Raw genomic sequence first — 18,259 nt, forward strand, 5'->3', positions numbered from 1 at the left:
ATTCTGAAGGAGGCTATTGAAACGAGAGTGGCTGACAGGCTGAGCAACAGAGGCACCGAGTTCACTCCCAGCAGGCTTGGGACCCACCATTCTGCCAGCTAAAATCAAAGTATCGGCCAAGAGCGATTCCCGCACCCAAAGCACCACAGGAGTACTGAGGGGCCAGAATTTGTGCCCAGCATCCAGTGGTACTGTCCTCCACCACTCCACCTGTGACCATCCTTGCGACCATCAGTGGAGGAGGCAATAATAGTATAAAGGAGGTCAGATGTAGCAAAGACACTCATTCTACAGGTATCACCTGAAGATGATGACTAGGTACGCTGCTGAAATATCACGTTACGAAAAGGACTGCACCCAGCTGGACAACACTACAAACAATAAGTAGACGACTTGTTTCTTTTTTTGGTGCATGTGCAACCACTGAGTGCATGAACAAGTAGTATGTCATTTATGAGCTGCCACCTCTGCTCCCCAGCACTGACATCTGTCAGTCGCAAAGTAATTTTAATGGGAGTCTAGTGCAGTATCATGGGTAGAGAGGCCATTCAGTACTGGACAAACATTTATATCATTTGGGGTATAAAAAATGGTTCAAATGGCTCTTAGCACTATGGGACTCAACTTCTGAGGTCATTAGTCCCCTAGAACTAACCTAAGGACATCACACACATCCATGCCTGAGGCAGGATTCGAACCTGCGACTGTAGCAGTCTCACGGTTCCAGACTGTAGCACCTAGAACCGCACGGCCACTTCAGCCGGCTTTTGGAGTATAGTTCAGTACAATGGATAGAGAGGCCATTCAGTACTAGACAAACATTTATATCATAGATTACGTAACCATCTATAAAGAATGTTGAGTATTAATGTATTGCTTTCCTGAGTACTTCTGGTGAGAAAATTAACAACATAACTAATGTTGATTCTCTATTCCCAAACAACACAGTTTGTTTTTGAAGTGCTACTGCCAAGCATAGTTTTTCAAGTCTTTATTCCCCCTCATTAAAGTTTATACTGTGAGAGTTTTAACAGACTTAAAATTACTCTGTACAATACGAGTGCAAATCAGCTTCCGTGTTAGTGATTAATGGGGAGCACATTACGTAAGAGAGAGAAAACTGTAGATAAAATGGAGGCAATACCACTACAAAAAGTAAACAATAACACAAGCTAATAGTCTTATAGCACACACCTCAAACGTTTTGGTTGAAAAAGGAAACCTCACACTAAATTTAATGTCAATAATATGATCAACAACACTAAAAAGGACAGATTGCTACTCTCTTTGAAGATGACATGTTGAGTTGCAGACAGGCACAACGAAAAGATTGTTACACGTTTAACTTTCGGCCTAAGCCTTTTTCAGAACCCCCCCCCCCCCCCCCCCCCACACACACACACACACTTGCACAAGCAAGCACACCTCACACACCCATGACCATCATCTCCATCCACTCAGGCCAGAATGCAATTGTTGTGATGAACAAAAGGCAGCAATCCAGAGAGCGGCGGGGAAGGGGCAAAGCTTCAACCCTTCCCAGAACCTCTCCTCTGAATCAATTTGCCTCCTCATCCCTATGAACCACCACTCACCCACCTTCTACATGCTCCACAAACCAAACAATCCTGAACACCCCCCACTGTAGCTGGTTATTGTGCCTCCAATGAAAGAATGTCAGCTCTCATTAACCAAAACCTCCAACCAATTTCCAGTAATTTAGCATCCAATGTCAAAGATCCCAAAAAATTCCTTCACCAACACTCTACCATCCCCACCTCTTTGCCTCCTGGATCCATAATCTTCACTGTTGATGCCACCTCCCTATACACCAGTATCCCTCATGTCCATTGTCTTACTGCTGTTGAATATTATCTTTCTCAATGTCCTTTACACTCCAAACCCACTCCCTCTTTCCTCTTACACCCTATTAACTTTATCCTAACTCACAACTACTAGCTCTTTGAAGGGAAGGTATACAGACAAATCAGCAGCACAGCCATGGGCACCCACATAGCATCATCCTATTCCAACCTGCTTATGGGCCATCCAGAGGGAATCTTCGTAGCCTCCAAAAACCCCTGGTCTGGTTCAGGTTCACTGATGACATCTTCGTAAGCTGGACTCAGGGCCAAGACACCCTATTCTCTTTCCTTCACAACCCTAACTCATTCTCAGCCATCTGCTTCACCTGGTCCTCCTCAACTCAGTGTGCCACTTTCCTGACGACCTACTCTTTGATGGCTCCATCTGCACCTCTGTGCACATCAAACCCACCAACAGTACCTGCTTTTTGGCAGCTGCCATCCATTTCACATCCAAAAATCCATCCCATACCACCTGGCCACCCAGGAACAGTGTATCTGTGAAGATGAAAACTCCCCTGCCCAGTTTGCTGAAGGTCTCACTTCACAGACAGGCACTAACCCACCCACACACACCCGGTCCACAAACAGATCTCCTGTGCCATATCTACACACAACCTGAATCCTCCCACTACTCCCAAGAACCAGCTACAAAGGAGTGCACCCTTCGTCAACCAATACCACTCTGGATTGGAACAACTGAATAAAATCCTTCATCAAGGTTTTGCTGATCTATAATTATTCCCTGAAATGAGGGACATTGTACCCAAGATCCTGGCATTTGATATAACATGTAATTACAAACATTTGGACAAGGCTTTTTAGTAAGCTGCTGACAAACGCTGATCACTAATATATAGAGCCAGAAGAACATTGACATGCTATATGATTTAAGTAACTGCCACAGGAGCATACTGTTTATAAAGAGAGATTATTATAAGTTAAAATGAAAGCTCTAAATTAATAATACATCTTGAAGTGCGTGCATGGAAAATTGAACATACAAGTGACGATGAGGAGGTTCTGTTGTCCTTTCAACTGGTGAGTGATAGATATAGCAACAATTTTTAATGGAGGATAAACAAATGTGTAAAATCCTTGAAAAATTAAAATTTTTTGTAGCATATAAAATACTAACTGACCTACAGAAATCAGAAACATCAAAACAGAACACTTACACTACTGGTCATTACAATTGCTACACTACGAAGATGACGTGCTACAGACGCGAAATTTAACCGACAGGAAGAAGATGCTGTGATATGTAAATGATTAGCTTTCCAGAGCATTCAGACAAGGTTGGCGCCAGTGGCGACACCTACAACGTGCTGACATGAGGAAAGTTTCCAACCGATTTGTCATACACAAACAGCAGTTGACCGGCGTTGCCTGGTGAAACGTTGTTGTTATGACTCGTGTAAGGAGGAGAAATGCGTACCACCATGTTTCCGACTTCGATAAAGGTCAGATTGTAGCCTATCGTGATTGCAGTGTATCGTATCGCGACATTGCTGCTCGAATTGGTCGAGATCCAATGACTGTTAGCAGAATATGGAATCGGTGGGTTCAGGAGGGTAATACGGAACGCCATGCTGGATCCCAACGGCCTCGTATCACTGGCAGTTGAGGTGACAGGCGTTTGCAGCAGCATGGACTGTCAGCTCGGAGACCATGGCTGAGGTTACCCTTGACGCTGCATCATAGACATGAGCGCCTGCGACGGTGTACTCAACGACGAACCTGGGTGCACGAATGGCAAAAAGTCATTTTTTCGGACGAATCCTGGTTCTGTTACAGCATCATGATGGTCACATCCGTGTTTGGCGACATCGCGGTGAACGCACATTGGAAGCATGTATTTGTCATCGTCATACTGGTGTATCACCCAGCGTGATGGTATAGAGTGCCATTGGTTAACTTCTCGGTCACCTCTTGTTCGCATTGATGGCACTTTGAACAGTGGACGTTACATTTCAGATGTGTTACGACCCGTGGCTCTTCCCTTCATTCGATCCCTGCGAAACCCTACATTTCAGCAGGATAATGCACGACCGCATGTTGCAGGTCCTGTACGGGCCTCTCTGGATACAGAAAATGTTCGACTGCTGTCCTGGCCAGCACATTCTCCAGATCTCTCACCAATTGAAAATGTCTGGTCAATGGTGGCCGAACAACTGGCTTGTCACAATACGCCAGTCACTACTCTTGATGAACTGTGGTATCATGTTGAAGCTGCATGGGCAGCTGTACCTGTACACGCCATCCAAGCTGTGTTTGACTCAATGCCCAGGCATATCAAGGCTGTTATTACAGCCAGAGGTGGTTGTTCTGGGTACTGATTTCTCAGGAGTTATGCACCCAAACTGCGTGAAAATGTAATCACACGTTTATCATCTGCATTTCTTCTTGGTGTAGCAATTTTAATGGCCAGTAGAGTATTTCATTGCAAATGAGAATAATTATTGTGTGTGCTGCTCTGATACGTATTCGTGTAAATATATACAATTCACTTCACCACAGATTTCCCCCTTCATTATTTAACTATAACACAGCAAACATTCCAGAAATAAAAAAGTATTAATGAACAATATAAAATTCAAATCGGCAATTAATTTTAAGTTTTTGAAAATAGTATGATTTACTGAATTAAACATTTAGTAAGGTTCACAGAAAATGGAAAGAAATTGGTAAGTCAGTCAACATTCTAATGCTAAGAGAGAAAAGTGACCCTGGAATCAGAATGAATTCTTTTGATTTTGCAGTACTTTTTTCGGTCACAGTAGGGTTATAAACACCATTCCACAATGAATAAAGCTTGACTTCAACAACTAATTAAAAAAGAAAACTCAAAGAATTTGCACTCATTTATTAACTAGACTAGGACTTTTGAGGAATATTTACAGTTGTTCCCATCAAATCACACACAAAAATGCTGTCTGACACAGTTTAATCTGATTTATTTATTTATTTATTTATTTCACTGATACGGGAAAATTACGGACTGAACATAACAAATGGCACAAGGGAAGACACTTATTCAAACCTGTGACTGACACACGATACCACCAGAGTCTGGGTGACTTGTCAAGGTAGCCCCAACTTTTACTCCTTTGCTGAAAGTACTACACACACCTTTTTGCGTATGAGTTTAAATCATTGAACAGCTACTGTCGAACAGTTTGACAAGTTTGGTGGCCCAGTTGCAGAGACTATGCCATTTTGCAACATTCTACAACATCATAATGTTTGACCTTGCTGTTTAATTATGTTTTTTTTGTTTTAGTCTCTGTGTATCTTCTTACTACAGTTTGGGGAGACAGCCTCTTATTCTGTATTCCCTGTTATCCTTTACAGTGTTTTCCTAGCAGTCATCCTGTGTATTGCAACTTTCCCTCCACCTGGCTTCCTATGTGGACGCTATCACAGACTCATCTTATTCCTGCATAAGCTGTCCTTATTCCTAACTATATTGTTCCATCCACATCCACATTTATTGCTCATGGAAACCACACATTTTTGTTGTACCACCAAACATCGAGACCTTCAGAGGTGGTGGAACAGATTTCTGTACACAGTGGTACCTCTAATACCCAGTAGCATGTCTTCTTGCATTGATGCATGGCTGTATTAATTGTGACATACTATCCAAAAGTTCATCAAGGCACTGTTGGTCCAAATTGTTCCACCCCTCAACGGCGATTCGGTGTAGATTCCTCAGAGTGGTTGGTGGGTCATGTTGTCCATAAATAGCCCTTTTCAGTCTATCCCAGGCATGTTCAGTAGGATTCATGTGTGGAGAACATGTTGGCCACTCTAGTCGAGCGATGTCGTTATCCTGAAGGAAGTCATTCACAAGAGGTGCACGATGGGGGCATAAATTGTCATCCATGAAGACAAATGCCTCACCAATATGCTGCTGATATGGTTGCACTATCGGTCAGAGGATGGTATTCACATATCACAGCCAATATGGCGGCTTCCATGACCACTAACGGTGTATGTCGGCCCCACGTAATGCCACCCCGAAACATCAGGAACCTCCACCTTGCACTCACCGGACAGTGTGTCTCTGACGATTGTCTGGCTGAAGGCATATGCGACACACATTGGTGAAGAGAACATGATCCCAATCCTGAGTGGTCCATTTGGCACATTGTTGGGCCCATCTGTACTGCGCTGCATGGTGTTTTGGTTGCAAAGGTGGACCTCGCCATGGGCATCGGGAGTGAAGTTGCACATTATGCAGCCTATTGCGCACAGCTAGAGTTGTAACATGAGGTCCTGTGACTGCACTAAAAGCATTATTCAACATGGTGGCATTGCTGTCAGGATTCGTCCGAGCCATAATCCGTAGGTAGCAGTCATCCACTGCAGTAGTAGCCCTTGGACAGCCTGAGTGAGGCATGTCATCGACAGTTCCTGTCTCTCTGTACCTCCTCCATGTCACAACAACACTCCGAGGTGCCTGGGCACTTCCCTTGTTGAGAGCCCTTCCTGGCACAAAGTAACAATGTGGATGCGATCGAATTGCAGTACTGACTGTCTAGGCATGGTTAACTACAGACAACACAAGCCGTGTACCTCCTTCCTGGTGGAATGATTGGAACTGATCAGATGTCGGACACCCTCTGTCTAATAGGCGCTGCTCATGCATGGGTGTTTACATCTTTGGGTGGGTTTAGTGACATCTCTGAACAGTCAAAAAGACTGTGTCTGTGATACAACATCCACAGTAAACGTCTATCTTCAGGAGTTCTGGGAACTGGGGTGATGCAAAACTTTTTGATTTTGTGTGTGTGTGTGTGAGAGAGAGAGAGAGAGAGAGAGAGAGAGAGAGAGAGAGAGAGAGAATGCACAACTGAGGCTGAAACCCAGGTTTTGTGAGCAACACATGCACTGCTACAGAATCCCCCCCAAACACTCACACTTTTTTGTCTGTGCATATGACTGTGACTGGGAGGTTTCCTATAATTCAGATTCAGTGATAAGAAAAAATATAATTTTTTGCAAAACATTATCTCACTTTCTTAAATGAAATTATAGGGAGCTTTTTCTGCATTTACTACAGACTGATGTACAAATCTCTTTAGCACAACACTTCTCTATTTGCAATGCTTTTCTGCATAAAATTAGAGCCCACATCAAGAAAGATAATTAAAAGTTGTTGGTTGCTTTTATTCCTGGGTCCCATAAGGATCAACAACTTATATGTTATGTGTAACACATTCCAATAGTAATCTCAAATATATTTCAAGAATGTTATACTGATTTTCAGTATGTGAGCTTATAAAGAAATGGTAAAAATGCTAGTGTTTACTACCTTCTCTTTACAACTGCTAAGCATGGAGACTATGCTAAGGCAGACTGACTGTACCGAAAGTGCTGGCGACCAGTCTTCAGTCAAAATTGACAAACAGATATGTCCGTTACTATACACATGTGGATGGACTGGAATATTTGGTCCTATGAATGTAACCTGCAAGAGAGCAATAAATTTACCAATATGTAAAAATTTTTAAATTTTTTTCCACAGTAAGACCCACAATATTTTTCCTGAATACATTATAAGAGTTAAGTCATTCAATATATCAAATGCAAGCATTACCTTAAATTTTTATAGCTAAAACAATACCTAATTAATAAAAGAGTAAAGTACTAATTATCTATGAGGATTTCAGATCAATAACCAGTATGAATGAAGCAAGCCTATTTAAGTAACACAACTAAGTTAAAATGATTAATCAACTGAAAATTTGTCATAAGAACAAGAGTGTTGCAGAATGCAGCCAAATTACATTAAGAGAATATGATCACACAAAATTACGGGAATCGAAGATGTCAGTCCACAGAGAGGCACTACCATAATTTGACAATGAAGCATACAATTGCTGAAAAAGTTTTTTTTATGCTGTCAGATGTGTGGCATTTAATTGGTGACCATAGTGCTGCAGGTTATTATTGAAATGCCCATTAGTAATTACAGCAAGTGTCAATCATGGTCATTATTCTTCATTTAAGTTTTCGTTAACTGCTTCTTTGAAGCCCATTTTCCTATTTTTTCTAAGGAAACACTGTTCAGTTCAAAATTAGCAGACTATTCTCAAGAAACACATCTCCTCCTCCTCCTCCTCCTCCTCCTCAAGGTTTCATATTTTCATCAGTACTAAAAATCAGACAAATCACTGTAATTTACATTTTATCCAGCAGAGAGTTATCTAAAAGAAAGTAACTTCTTGTCACTTACTGGTAAAACTTATACTGTTCCCATGTAACCTTCTTGATTTATCAAAGATGAATCAGAATATGGCAACAGCTGCTTCTTCTGTTACAAAGACATTTGGGAACTTGACCATCCTGCCAACTACTGATATCCTTATTGTATGGATAGAGAGATTCTAAATAGAGTAAATCGCAATTACAAAACAAAATGTGAAGCCTCAGAAAACAGTGTGGATCTCAAAATAAGAGTGATGATTAATCAACACTACTATAGAGAATCTAAAGGTAAATTTGTACTAACGCGCTGGTGGGAGAATTATCCTACCACCGTAAAATACTTCAAGTGCCAAAGTAAGTTTTTTCTCTCTTTTGAAAATGAAAGATGGTGTGTTACACCCAGCTAATGTAACTCACCCCAAACCCCCATCATGTCAAATCTCTAGCTATTCTTCTGCCCACTGATGGACAGCTGTAATTCCATAAGGACAAGAATGGATATGGAAATAGAACAGACAAAAGCCTTCTGATTTCATATTAACTGGAGTGATCACATAGGCTCAGTAAAGCATGTGGCAGGCTTTGGTTCATTCGTAGGATACAGGGATAATATAAAAGTGTGACTACAGCCTAAAATAAGCAGAAAAACTTTCTGACACATGTAGATATTGTGTTAGTTTTCTTATTTACATGGCTGCGGTCTGCTGAGAGTCCAGGGAAACAAGAAAATATATGAAAACTCCTCTCACAGTAATGCTTCATCTTCTTTGCTGACATGAGATTTGTATACATAATGGTGCCAAATATTGTAATATTTGTTTGTAAGACAATTCCAGCATACATGGCCATGGAGCGAGGGAGGGGGGGGGGGGGGGGGGGGTGGGGGGAGGAGGAGAGGGAGAGGGAAAGGGAGAGAAAATCAGTGAATAGTACATTTGCACTAATTATCTACAACACTACAAAATCAGGGCTTACAAACTATTATGGAGTGTTTTCCTTATTGTCAATGCAATTCTGGACTTCCTTCTCAAGTAGACTGTTGTGACTTCACCAACCTAATATTAAAAAAAAGATATACAAATCTTTCTTGGAACTATGAAATTCAAAGACTTGCACAGAAAATGTAAGCTATGTTCTTCACTATAAAAATAATCTCCAGTGCTGCTGTGACTGAAAAGCGACATCTTGTTTACTTATTTTCATTTTATACTTTTCTATGACGATATTCTTTGGGGCATCTCTGTGCATTCACGAAGAATATTCTTTGCCCATAAAAGGGCAATTACAATGATCTGCAGGGTCAGTTAGCATCCTACAAGCTTGATGTGGTGTAAGCATTTTGGAATTAACTCTACTGTTCTTGCACACATATCACTCCCCCCTCCCCCAACAGTATATAGTATAATATGGACTGATTTCAAAGGGACTGAAGCACTTACTCAGTTCCATCCAAGTTCTATGGCCAAGGAACTTAACCATTCAATAACCTTTTGGAGCAGCCTTTACGAAGTCATTCCAGTTCCCTTCCAAATAATTCTGCTGGGCAAGATGTGTAAGCCATCATGTCACTATCACACTCTTGGTTGTGTATAAAATACCCCATTTATGATGGGATACCTGGCTGGTATCTTGGTTACTTGTTCTTATGTTGTTGGACTGCCTCCAGATTTTTCTTGGCAGTTGTATAGCTGTCGTGATTGTTTCTGTCTGATTCTTCAGGCCTTGTCCAGAAAACTTTGTCCAATTAGCTCTTCAGGCCACCCAGGCTTTCTAGATTTAAGCCCAGTAAATGGAAGATAAGAAATATATTTTTATTGCAATGTTTTTAGTAACCGGCCTGTAGCAAAAATTATTCCATTCTTAGTCCACTATCTGTTGTTATACAAGATCTGGTGGTGCTATATTACACAAGACATGAAACGTGGAAACTTGTGTTTATTTTATTTTCAATATGTTGTTTGGATGGACATAAATCTCGCTGAGAACTTTCTGCAGCCACATAGCAGCTCAGTATCTGCTTACAGAAAACACAAATGATAATATTGCTGTATATTGAAGTGTCTGCTTGTGCTCCCCCCTCTGCAGTCCCAACCAAAATTAGGTACTGAACTCTGAAATCACTGAGTGATGTAATCACATTATGAAAAGGATAGTTTCTACTCACCATATAGTGGAGATGCTGAGTCGCAGATAAGCACAAAAAAAGACTTGGAAAATGAGGTTTTAGCCAACAATGCATTTGTTGGAAAAAAACCCATGCGCGCACACACACACACACACACACACACACACACACACACACACACACACACGCGCACACGCAGTATCTGGCACCTGAAGTCTGACATTTTGGCTTCAGCTGCCAGAGACTGTCGTGTGTGTGTGTGTGTGTGTGTGTGTGTGTGTGTGTGTGTGTGCGTGTGCGCGCGCGTGCGCGCGCACACATTTTCAACAAAGGCCTTGTTGGCCGAAACCACAGTTTCCAACAGCCTAGACTCAGCATCTCCTCTATATGGTGAGTAGCAACTATCTTTTTCGTAATACTATTACAGTCCATCCTGGATTTTCAATTGTTTGAGTTATGTAATCATCTTCAAATCAATTTAAATGCTCCACTCTGCAGGTCTAGAAAGGAATTTTTTTACCAGCAATTTCATGTTAATAATGACTGACTAATGCTTGCATCCACAATCACCAACAGAAGAATTACGTTGCTCCCATTGTAGGAGGAGACTTTAAAATCAGTTATGGTACCATGATACATGTACAATTTGACACTGTTCTGAACACATTTATACTTCAGAACTTAAAATTGGAATTGTCAACGTTGGTTTTCCTTTTTCATAGCTTAAACCAGACAAAATCATTAATATGTTAAAAACCCAAGGATGTAATGAATTACCTGTTTCAGCCATAATAATGTGGGCAAAACTGTGCTGGCTAAGTTCCAGTATGAAACAAATATTTCATTCTAAGTGGTAGATTGGGATATTTAACCGTATGATAAAACTGTAGCTTTTGGGGTTAGCATTTTTCAGACTATCATTCGTAAAGTTCACAACTGTTTGACAAACAGCATGATATTTTGGCTTTGAGACACAACTTGAGGATGACTAAAATTGTTTTCAAATACATCCATCCTGGAATATCTGTTGGAAAAATATTACACTATGTTAATATTCTAATGCTATTAAATAAAGTGATGCACTGGGAGGATTTCCAATCATTCAGTACAGACTGACTGCTCAAGAAATGTCACTTTCTGAAACAAGCACATCACAAAACCATATGCACTCCTTATCTCACACATGTATGTACACCACTAATTACAAGTATAGCATATCATGGAAAGTCATTAAAAACAAAACAAAACAAAAAAAATCTTCAGGCTACAGTTATAATGGAATGATTCTAAATGACCACAGCAGCACGACAATCAGTGCAGAGCAGGACTGGTGAAATAAATCAGTGATACTGCAAGCATGTGTGCAACAAAGAGCAGAACGGTGTAGCAATGAAGGGATAAAACATGTTTGTCACAAAGCTGTGACAAGGGCAGCACCAGCAGCATTCCACTACAGACAATAGCTTGCTAGCAACTGTACTTTTTTTGCATGATTGTCAGAAAAAAAAGACATCAGCAGACACCTTAATATCAGCTGCTTTTACCTGGCATCCTATATAGGATCAGCAAGACTATTGTCAGAATAGATGAATCACTGACTATTTAACAGATCTCCGTTTTCACACTTCCTTAGTCTTTTACTTTTACTGACGTAAAGCGAGAGTCAATAGTGAAGTTAAAAGTAGCATAGCTGGTAAACACACTGAAATCATGTATTTTGTAACAAATTTTGGAATAGCATCTCTTACTTGGATAACTTCATTTGTCACAATATCAAAGTTGTTTCCTGTTTCAAAACTATCTTGCAGGAATGCTTGATTTCTACTGCACATTGCTCTTTATGTTCAGGGATCCCTCTAGGATAATAAAAGCATTTTGCACAATATCACCAGTAAATTACAGTAAAGTTTCTACTGACTTCTAACATATTTTTCACTTAATATTCATTGTTTCAAAAGCACATTGTAGAAAGATATTTGTTGAATTTTTTTTTCTCTGAATCTAAACTCTACTGAGCAAATGCCATAACAATGACTATGCCTCATCTCCAATGAGCATGTAAGGCAGTACAACAGACATCTGTAGCAGTAAACATTATGGCAGTATATTAAAGTTCTCTCATTGCATCAAGTGACACTCACTTGAAGACCAAATGGTACTGTTGCTTTGTTTCCTATTTCTCCTATGGTGATTCTAATGAAACTCCTATGAACATTTGTAACTGTTTTGTTCTATGATTGAGTAAAACTGTTTACAGTTGAAAAACAACTGTGTAGAATTTTATGGGCATTTTAATGAATGTTCATTTCTTCTTTTGAGCTAAATGGGTCACAAATAAAGTTAGTCCAAGTAGATTGTAGTTCGTGTCTTTTGTACTGTAAGCTGTAGTCAAACATGGTAGTTTACTTTCTGAAGTGATATCCACAAGTACAACATGATGGAACTTTCAATTTCTCTGACCGAAAACACTGATTGGATGGATAGACCATACACTCAGTTCCTTTTAGACACACATTGACATAAATGATAAAATCTAACAGCACTGTATCCTAAGTACACATTTCAAACTTCAAGGAACTGTAGATAACAACTCTTCCCACTCGTTGGGCAATTTCTTTGGTCAGGATAATGTACTGCACTGCTCAGTTGTCCCACTATACATGCATGAGAAGTGCTGATGTGGTGCCAACCCAACACTCTGTGCTGCACTACTCTTGAGCATCTCTCCACTACAACCTGGGGCTCAAGCATGGACTGAAATTATCTAACACGGGGAGGCCGTCAATTGTGAAATTCAGATTCGATTCATACTGTGCATAATAAAAGCTCATGGCCAGAGGTGTGACGTGGCAAAGCACCAAGATGCACTTCTCAGCCGTTGTCGAAAAAATCAACAGTTAGAAGAAACCGTTGTGGTGAAATACTCTCTATGATTAACAATTTTCTACAGCGTCGTGGCGCAGCGGTAAGCGCTCGGGTTCGTAATCCGAAGGTCGCCGGATCGAATCTCGCGCCATGCAATCTTTTTTTTTTAGTATTTGTTTTTCGTAATTCAAATGTGTACACACACACACACACACACACACACACACACACACACACATATATATATATATATATATATATATATATATATATATATATATATATATATAATTCCCGGCAATCAGTTGCAACAATTATGCATATAATAAGTTGTTGAAAGTCGTTTGTTGTGGAAAAACTGGCGACTTCGATCATCATCATGTTTTCCGCAAACAAAGTTGTATTTCACAAATGTTATTAATTGTCTTCATAATGTTTACCACATATAGTTAACGGAAGACGTAGAAACGATATTCCGAAAGGAATACGTATAGTGTAAGTCAAACATTCGAATTAGAAGAGAGACCCCACAAACACAAATTTGCTGTGGCAGGTATGAAATATAAACTCCGTTACTCGCTCGTTACACTTGAAGGACAGATGTTGAATGGGCAGAAACAAGCCGCTGCATAACAGCGTAGTTGCCTGCTAACTTCGAAAGAAGGTAGATGTGGTCCCTAGCGCAACTTATAACATCGTCGAAAATCAGTGCGTACGCGAGAGCTTTGGTACACCCTGTTAAACAACTTATTATATGCATAATTGTTGCAACTGATTGCCGGGAATTATATATATATCTGTGTGTGTGTGTGTGTGTGTGTGTGTGTGTGTGTGTGTATACATTTGAATTACAAAAAACAAATTTAAAAAAAATTTCATGGCGCAAGATCCAATCCGGTGACCTTCGGATTACGAACCCGAGCGCTTACCGCTGCGCCACAACGCTGTAGAAAATTATTAATCGTAGAGAGTATTTCACTGCAACGGTTTCTTTTAACTGTCAATTTTCTCGACAACGGCTGAGAAGTGCATCTTGGTCCTTTGCCACATTACACCTCTGGCCATGACCTTTTATTATGCGCAGTATACATCGAATCTGAATTTCACAATTGGCGGCCTCCCCTTGTAAGACAGACAGTGCATTACAAATAAGTAATCATTCTACACTTCAATTTGGAATTTTTTGTGAAGTTCTAAACTACTCTGTTTTCTTGTGGAAATTGTTACCAGAGGCAGTTTTGCTTTTGGTGGAGGTGGTGATGGGGGGGGGGGGGGGGGTATACTGTTGGTGGAGGTAGGGGGTGCTGGTGGTGGTGGGTTTGGAAGCTGGCAGTGGTGGTGCTCATGGGGGTAATGGTGGTGGTGGTGGTGGTGGTGGTGGTGGTGGTGGTGGCAGCAGACATTATCACCTAGAACACTCTTACCCATGTATTTTATTTCATTTTTGCTTTCATTTTTTGACTGTCTATCTTCTATTAAAATTAAAAATTTGACTCACACACTCGTCTTGTATTTGGATGAAGTAGTGCCCCACCCCTACCAGCCATCCTCACTAATGCTTACCATGGGTTCCTCACAATCTTCTCAGGTGATTATACCCTTAATCAGATCGCAGCTCTTCTGTATCTCTGTCCAGATTACTGAGTTATCCATTTGTATTGCAGGACTTTGGCAGAATTAGAAACCCAGATTGAGCTTCCTTTTACGTTACTTGCGACCTATCACGTCTCACTTTATATACCATACGTAAAGTAAAGATTTTGTGATAGGACAATTCACACCTCTAATGACAGTGTCTTGTGTTGTTGATTTCACTGCTTTTACTACTGTATTTTTCTGCAATAAGGAAGAATTGACTAGTCAGTCACTGTCCTGACTGAACTGCTCTTTATCTCCATCTTCCATGCACTTTAGGTCTGATCCACTCTCTTAGAAAGAAACTTGCAGTTCCAAATCAATGAACTACTGATGGGCATTGATAATAAATAAAATTCTTTTATTGTACTTCTGTACTGATGTTAAGTGAAGATTTCTCATGAAAGTTAAACCATCTTACTGACAACAATTACATATTGTCTCTGACACTGTAACTGGTGACCTTTGTTGTTATTAACTATATTTTATATAAATTAATTTTTCACATTCCTTCATGATCTTGAAATCTTTGCAAATATTAGCCTTTAAAGTGTTTAAATCAAGGTTATGAATGTCATATTTAGAAAAAGAACCCGAATGTTAAGTACCTCTGGTGAGTCAAAGGGGTATTTTGAACTAAATTTGAACTGGAGTTGGAACTGCTCGCCCTCATATAGTGTACCTTGTGCACCATCCATCTGAATAATCCATCTGGAAAAGAAAAGAGAGAAATACAAAAATAATGATTAATACAAATGTAACTGACTTCCAATGGCCCTTGCTGTCTATAATTCAACAAATATATTTCCAGCCTTAATACATAAAACACAGGAAACAATATCTACAAGTAAGGGTACATGAATATAAGAAACATTGTGTTTGCCATTCCACTCCAAATGGCCATTTCAAAAACAAATCATGTAAAGGCTGAAACAAAAATGAGGTAGAATGAAAAAACACTAGAATCCCATTGACGTCTCAGTACAGTGACATACAAAAATCCCTATGTATATATATAAACCTGAATGCAAATCGAGGACTATAATATATATATATTACTTAAGAATGATTCTTCTATGACATGGACGGAGTTGTCAAGCAGATATTGATTTATGTTAGTACTTTTGCTTTCAAACTGTAACTGATTGTTTTCAGCAAATTTCATAAGAAAGTCCTGTGAAGTTACGAAGAGAGAAAGGCTGGTCATTACTGCCAGTAACTACATTTAAAAGCAAACATCTGTTCGTAGCCTTTGGAACTATTAGTTCTTTCCTCAAGAAGGAAAGCAGGGTAGGTTGGGGACGGTCAGAAAGGAGAAACAGGTCACTCAGACCCATGCATGGGAGGAACCCACCTGTAGAGGGGACAAGGAGAAACAAAAATCTAGATCACTTTTAAATGTGTTAATCGGCAGTACTGGAATTTCACCTCCTAAAGGTAAGCAGTGGCCAGCCACTCAGTCTCTGCAATTTTATTGATTTCTAATGCGAATTTTTCTTCTGATACTATTAATGTACTGTCACGCTTTATTTGGTATGCCAAATTATTTGAAAACCTATCCTCAAAAGATTCTAGAAAGAACATCATATATTATCATTATTATATGCTACTGTTGAATGAACACTTTCTTCCTCATCTATATCAACATACGTTGTGCTCAGACACATGTAATACATCAAATCTATTTTCAAGCAAGAAGAAAGGAATGAAACTCAGAATTCAGTAGCCCCCTCCTTCTAATCTACAAGACTAACATGACCTGTGCATGGAGATTCGATGCTATCTACTCCTGTCCACATACTACATGTGTGTAAAATCCATTATATCAAAAGGCACTGCACTCAGATCAATGTTTTTCTAATGAACATATTTCATCCCTGACATGAACTTCTGAATGCCTTGCAAACTACATCAGCTGACACTAAAACATAACTAATGGGTTCACAATGTTATCCAGACACAAATTTCTTACATGTGGAAAAAGGTGGAAGCCAGAGGGTACAAAATCTTGTAAATCAGATTAGTGTTCTAACAATTTGTATTTCAAATCCCTTTGCTTTACCACTACACTATATTCACTCCAGGCCTCTTCTCACACATTTTCATCCAGCTCAGGTAATAAATAAAAGTAAATCCTTTTACATCCTAGGAAACACTGGCTATAAACTTTCTGGCAAAAGAAATCAACTTCATCTTTTATGACGGAGGTCCATCAGTTTCCGAAGTTATAATCACCAAGTTCATTCTGGTTGACTGATGCTTCAGCCACAGTTTTAAACTGGCACTAGAAACAACTTTAAAAAGTTTCAACGATGCTGATAAATTGCTCTCCACATATGCTTTTGGTCATATTTCAACAAATTTGACACCCAGCTTGGGCAAAACTTTATCCTATTTCTAATTTGAAAACTAATAAGCTATTTTTATTGATATGCCTATGGTTCAGCATGTCATACACATTCAGCAGCTGATCAAACTGATGTGCTTCAAGTATTGCCAGAATCAGAAACAAAATTCAGTGTCAATGCAAAATAAAACCTACTTTGAAATGTCTACTGCAGCTGCTTGTTTTACTGTACAATGACATTGAACTTTGGGTCTGACTATGGCAGTAACTGAAAGATGCCATGACATAACATAATTAACAAAAAAATTTTGTTGTTGACTACGGGATTAAAAAATTAAATCACCCATCCCTCATCCGGGTCTAGCATGTGGTGGGAGACTCCTAACCCGAACCATATTTACCTCATCTGAAAAGCAGTTTAAAACATTAGAGCTGCAAATGAAACCAGAGTTAGTGACCACAGACACAATTCTGTTTGTTTCGTTTTGTTTTAGGGCACAAAAACAACTAGTGTCATACACGTCCAAGTCACAACTGTAGAACATGAAGACAAAGAGAGGAGTTAAAAACGAAGGGGGAAGACAGCTAAAAACAGGGATTTGGAGAAAGGTCTATAAAATATGCCATAGAGAAAAAGAGGTCCTGAACTAAAGATTAAATGACCTTCACTGTATTGCTATGACAGATAAAAAGTACAATGCAGCCGACAGCCCACGCATAGTTCGTTAAAACAGCCAATAACTCAAACGACAAACACAAATGAGAATGTAAGTGTTTAAAAAAAGGGCATTCCATCAGGAAATGGTGGACCGTCAAAGGTTGAGGGCACTGAGCACAAAGTGATGTGGGAGCACCACTTAACAAATGGTGATGGCTAAGAACACAGTGTCCTAGCTAAAACGATTTCCTCATGGCGAGAGGGCCAAGAGGAGGTTGTCCAAACTGCTGTGAGAGGTTTAATTCCCCGGAGCTTGTTCCCATGAAGGGAGGACCAGCAAAGATGCCAAAGTGACATGACCTATTGACAGGTGGCGACACAGATATCATTAGAGGAAATATTAGAACTAGTGGGCTGAGGTACGGGGACTGCAACCTTGGCAGCAGCCTCGTTTCCTGTCAGACCGACACGAACAGGAACCCACATACACATAACAGGGACTCCATCAAGAGTTGGCAAGTAACAGCTTTCCTGGACCAGTTGCACTA

At 40.0% G+C, this 18,259-nt stretch overlaps 1 protein-coding gene across 4 annotated transcripts in view; it reads right to left on the reverse strand.

Annotated features, from left to right (window-relative positions):
- Positions 1–18,259, reverse strand: part of LOC126251442 (ubiquitin-conjugating enzyme E2 W) — an 85,928-nt gene that overhangs the window by 27,505 nt on the left and 40,164 nt on the right. For all 4 annotated transcript variants that reach the window (XR_007545736.1, XM_049951868.1, XM_049951869.1 and 1 more), the window contains exons 3-4: positions 15,315–15,417; positions 7,186–7,341 (exon numbers count right to left, since the gene is read on the reverse strand). Coding sequence is in view for 3 of the 4 variants with exons in the window: in XM_049951868.1 (XP_049807825.1) it covers positions 7,186–7,341; positions 15,315–15,417 (259 nt within the window). In the remaining variant the exon portion in view is untranslated. The remainder of the gene's footprint in view (positions 1–7,185; positions 7,342–15,314; positions 15,418–18,259) is intronic.

The sequence above is a fragment of the Schistocerca nitens genome, chromosome 4, assembly GCF_023898315.1.
Source record: "Schistocerca nitens isolate TAMUIC-IGC-003100 chromosome 4, iqSchNite1.1, whole genome shotgun sequence".
Taxonomy (NCBI): Eukaryota; Metazoa; Arthropoda; class Insecta; order Orthoptera; family Acrididae; genus Schistocerca; species Schistocerca nitens.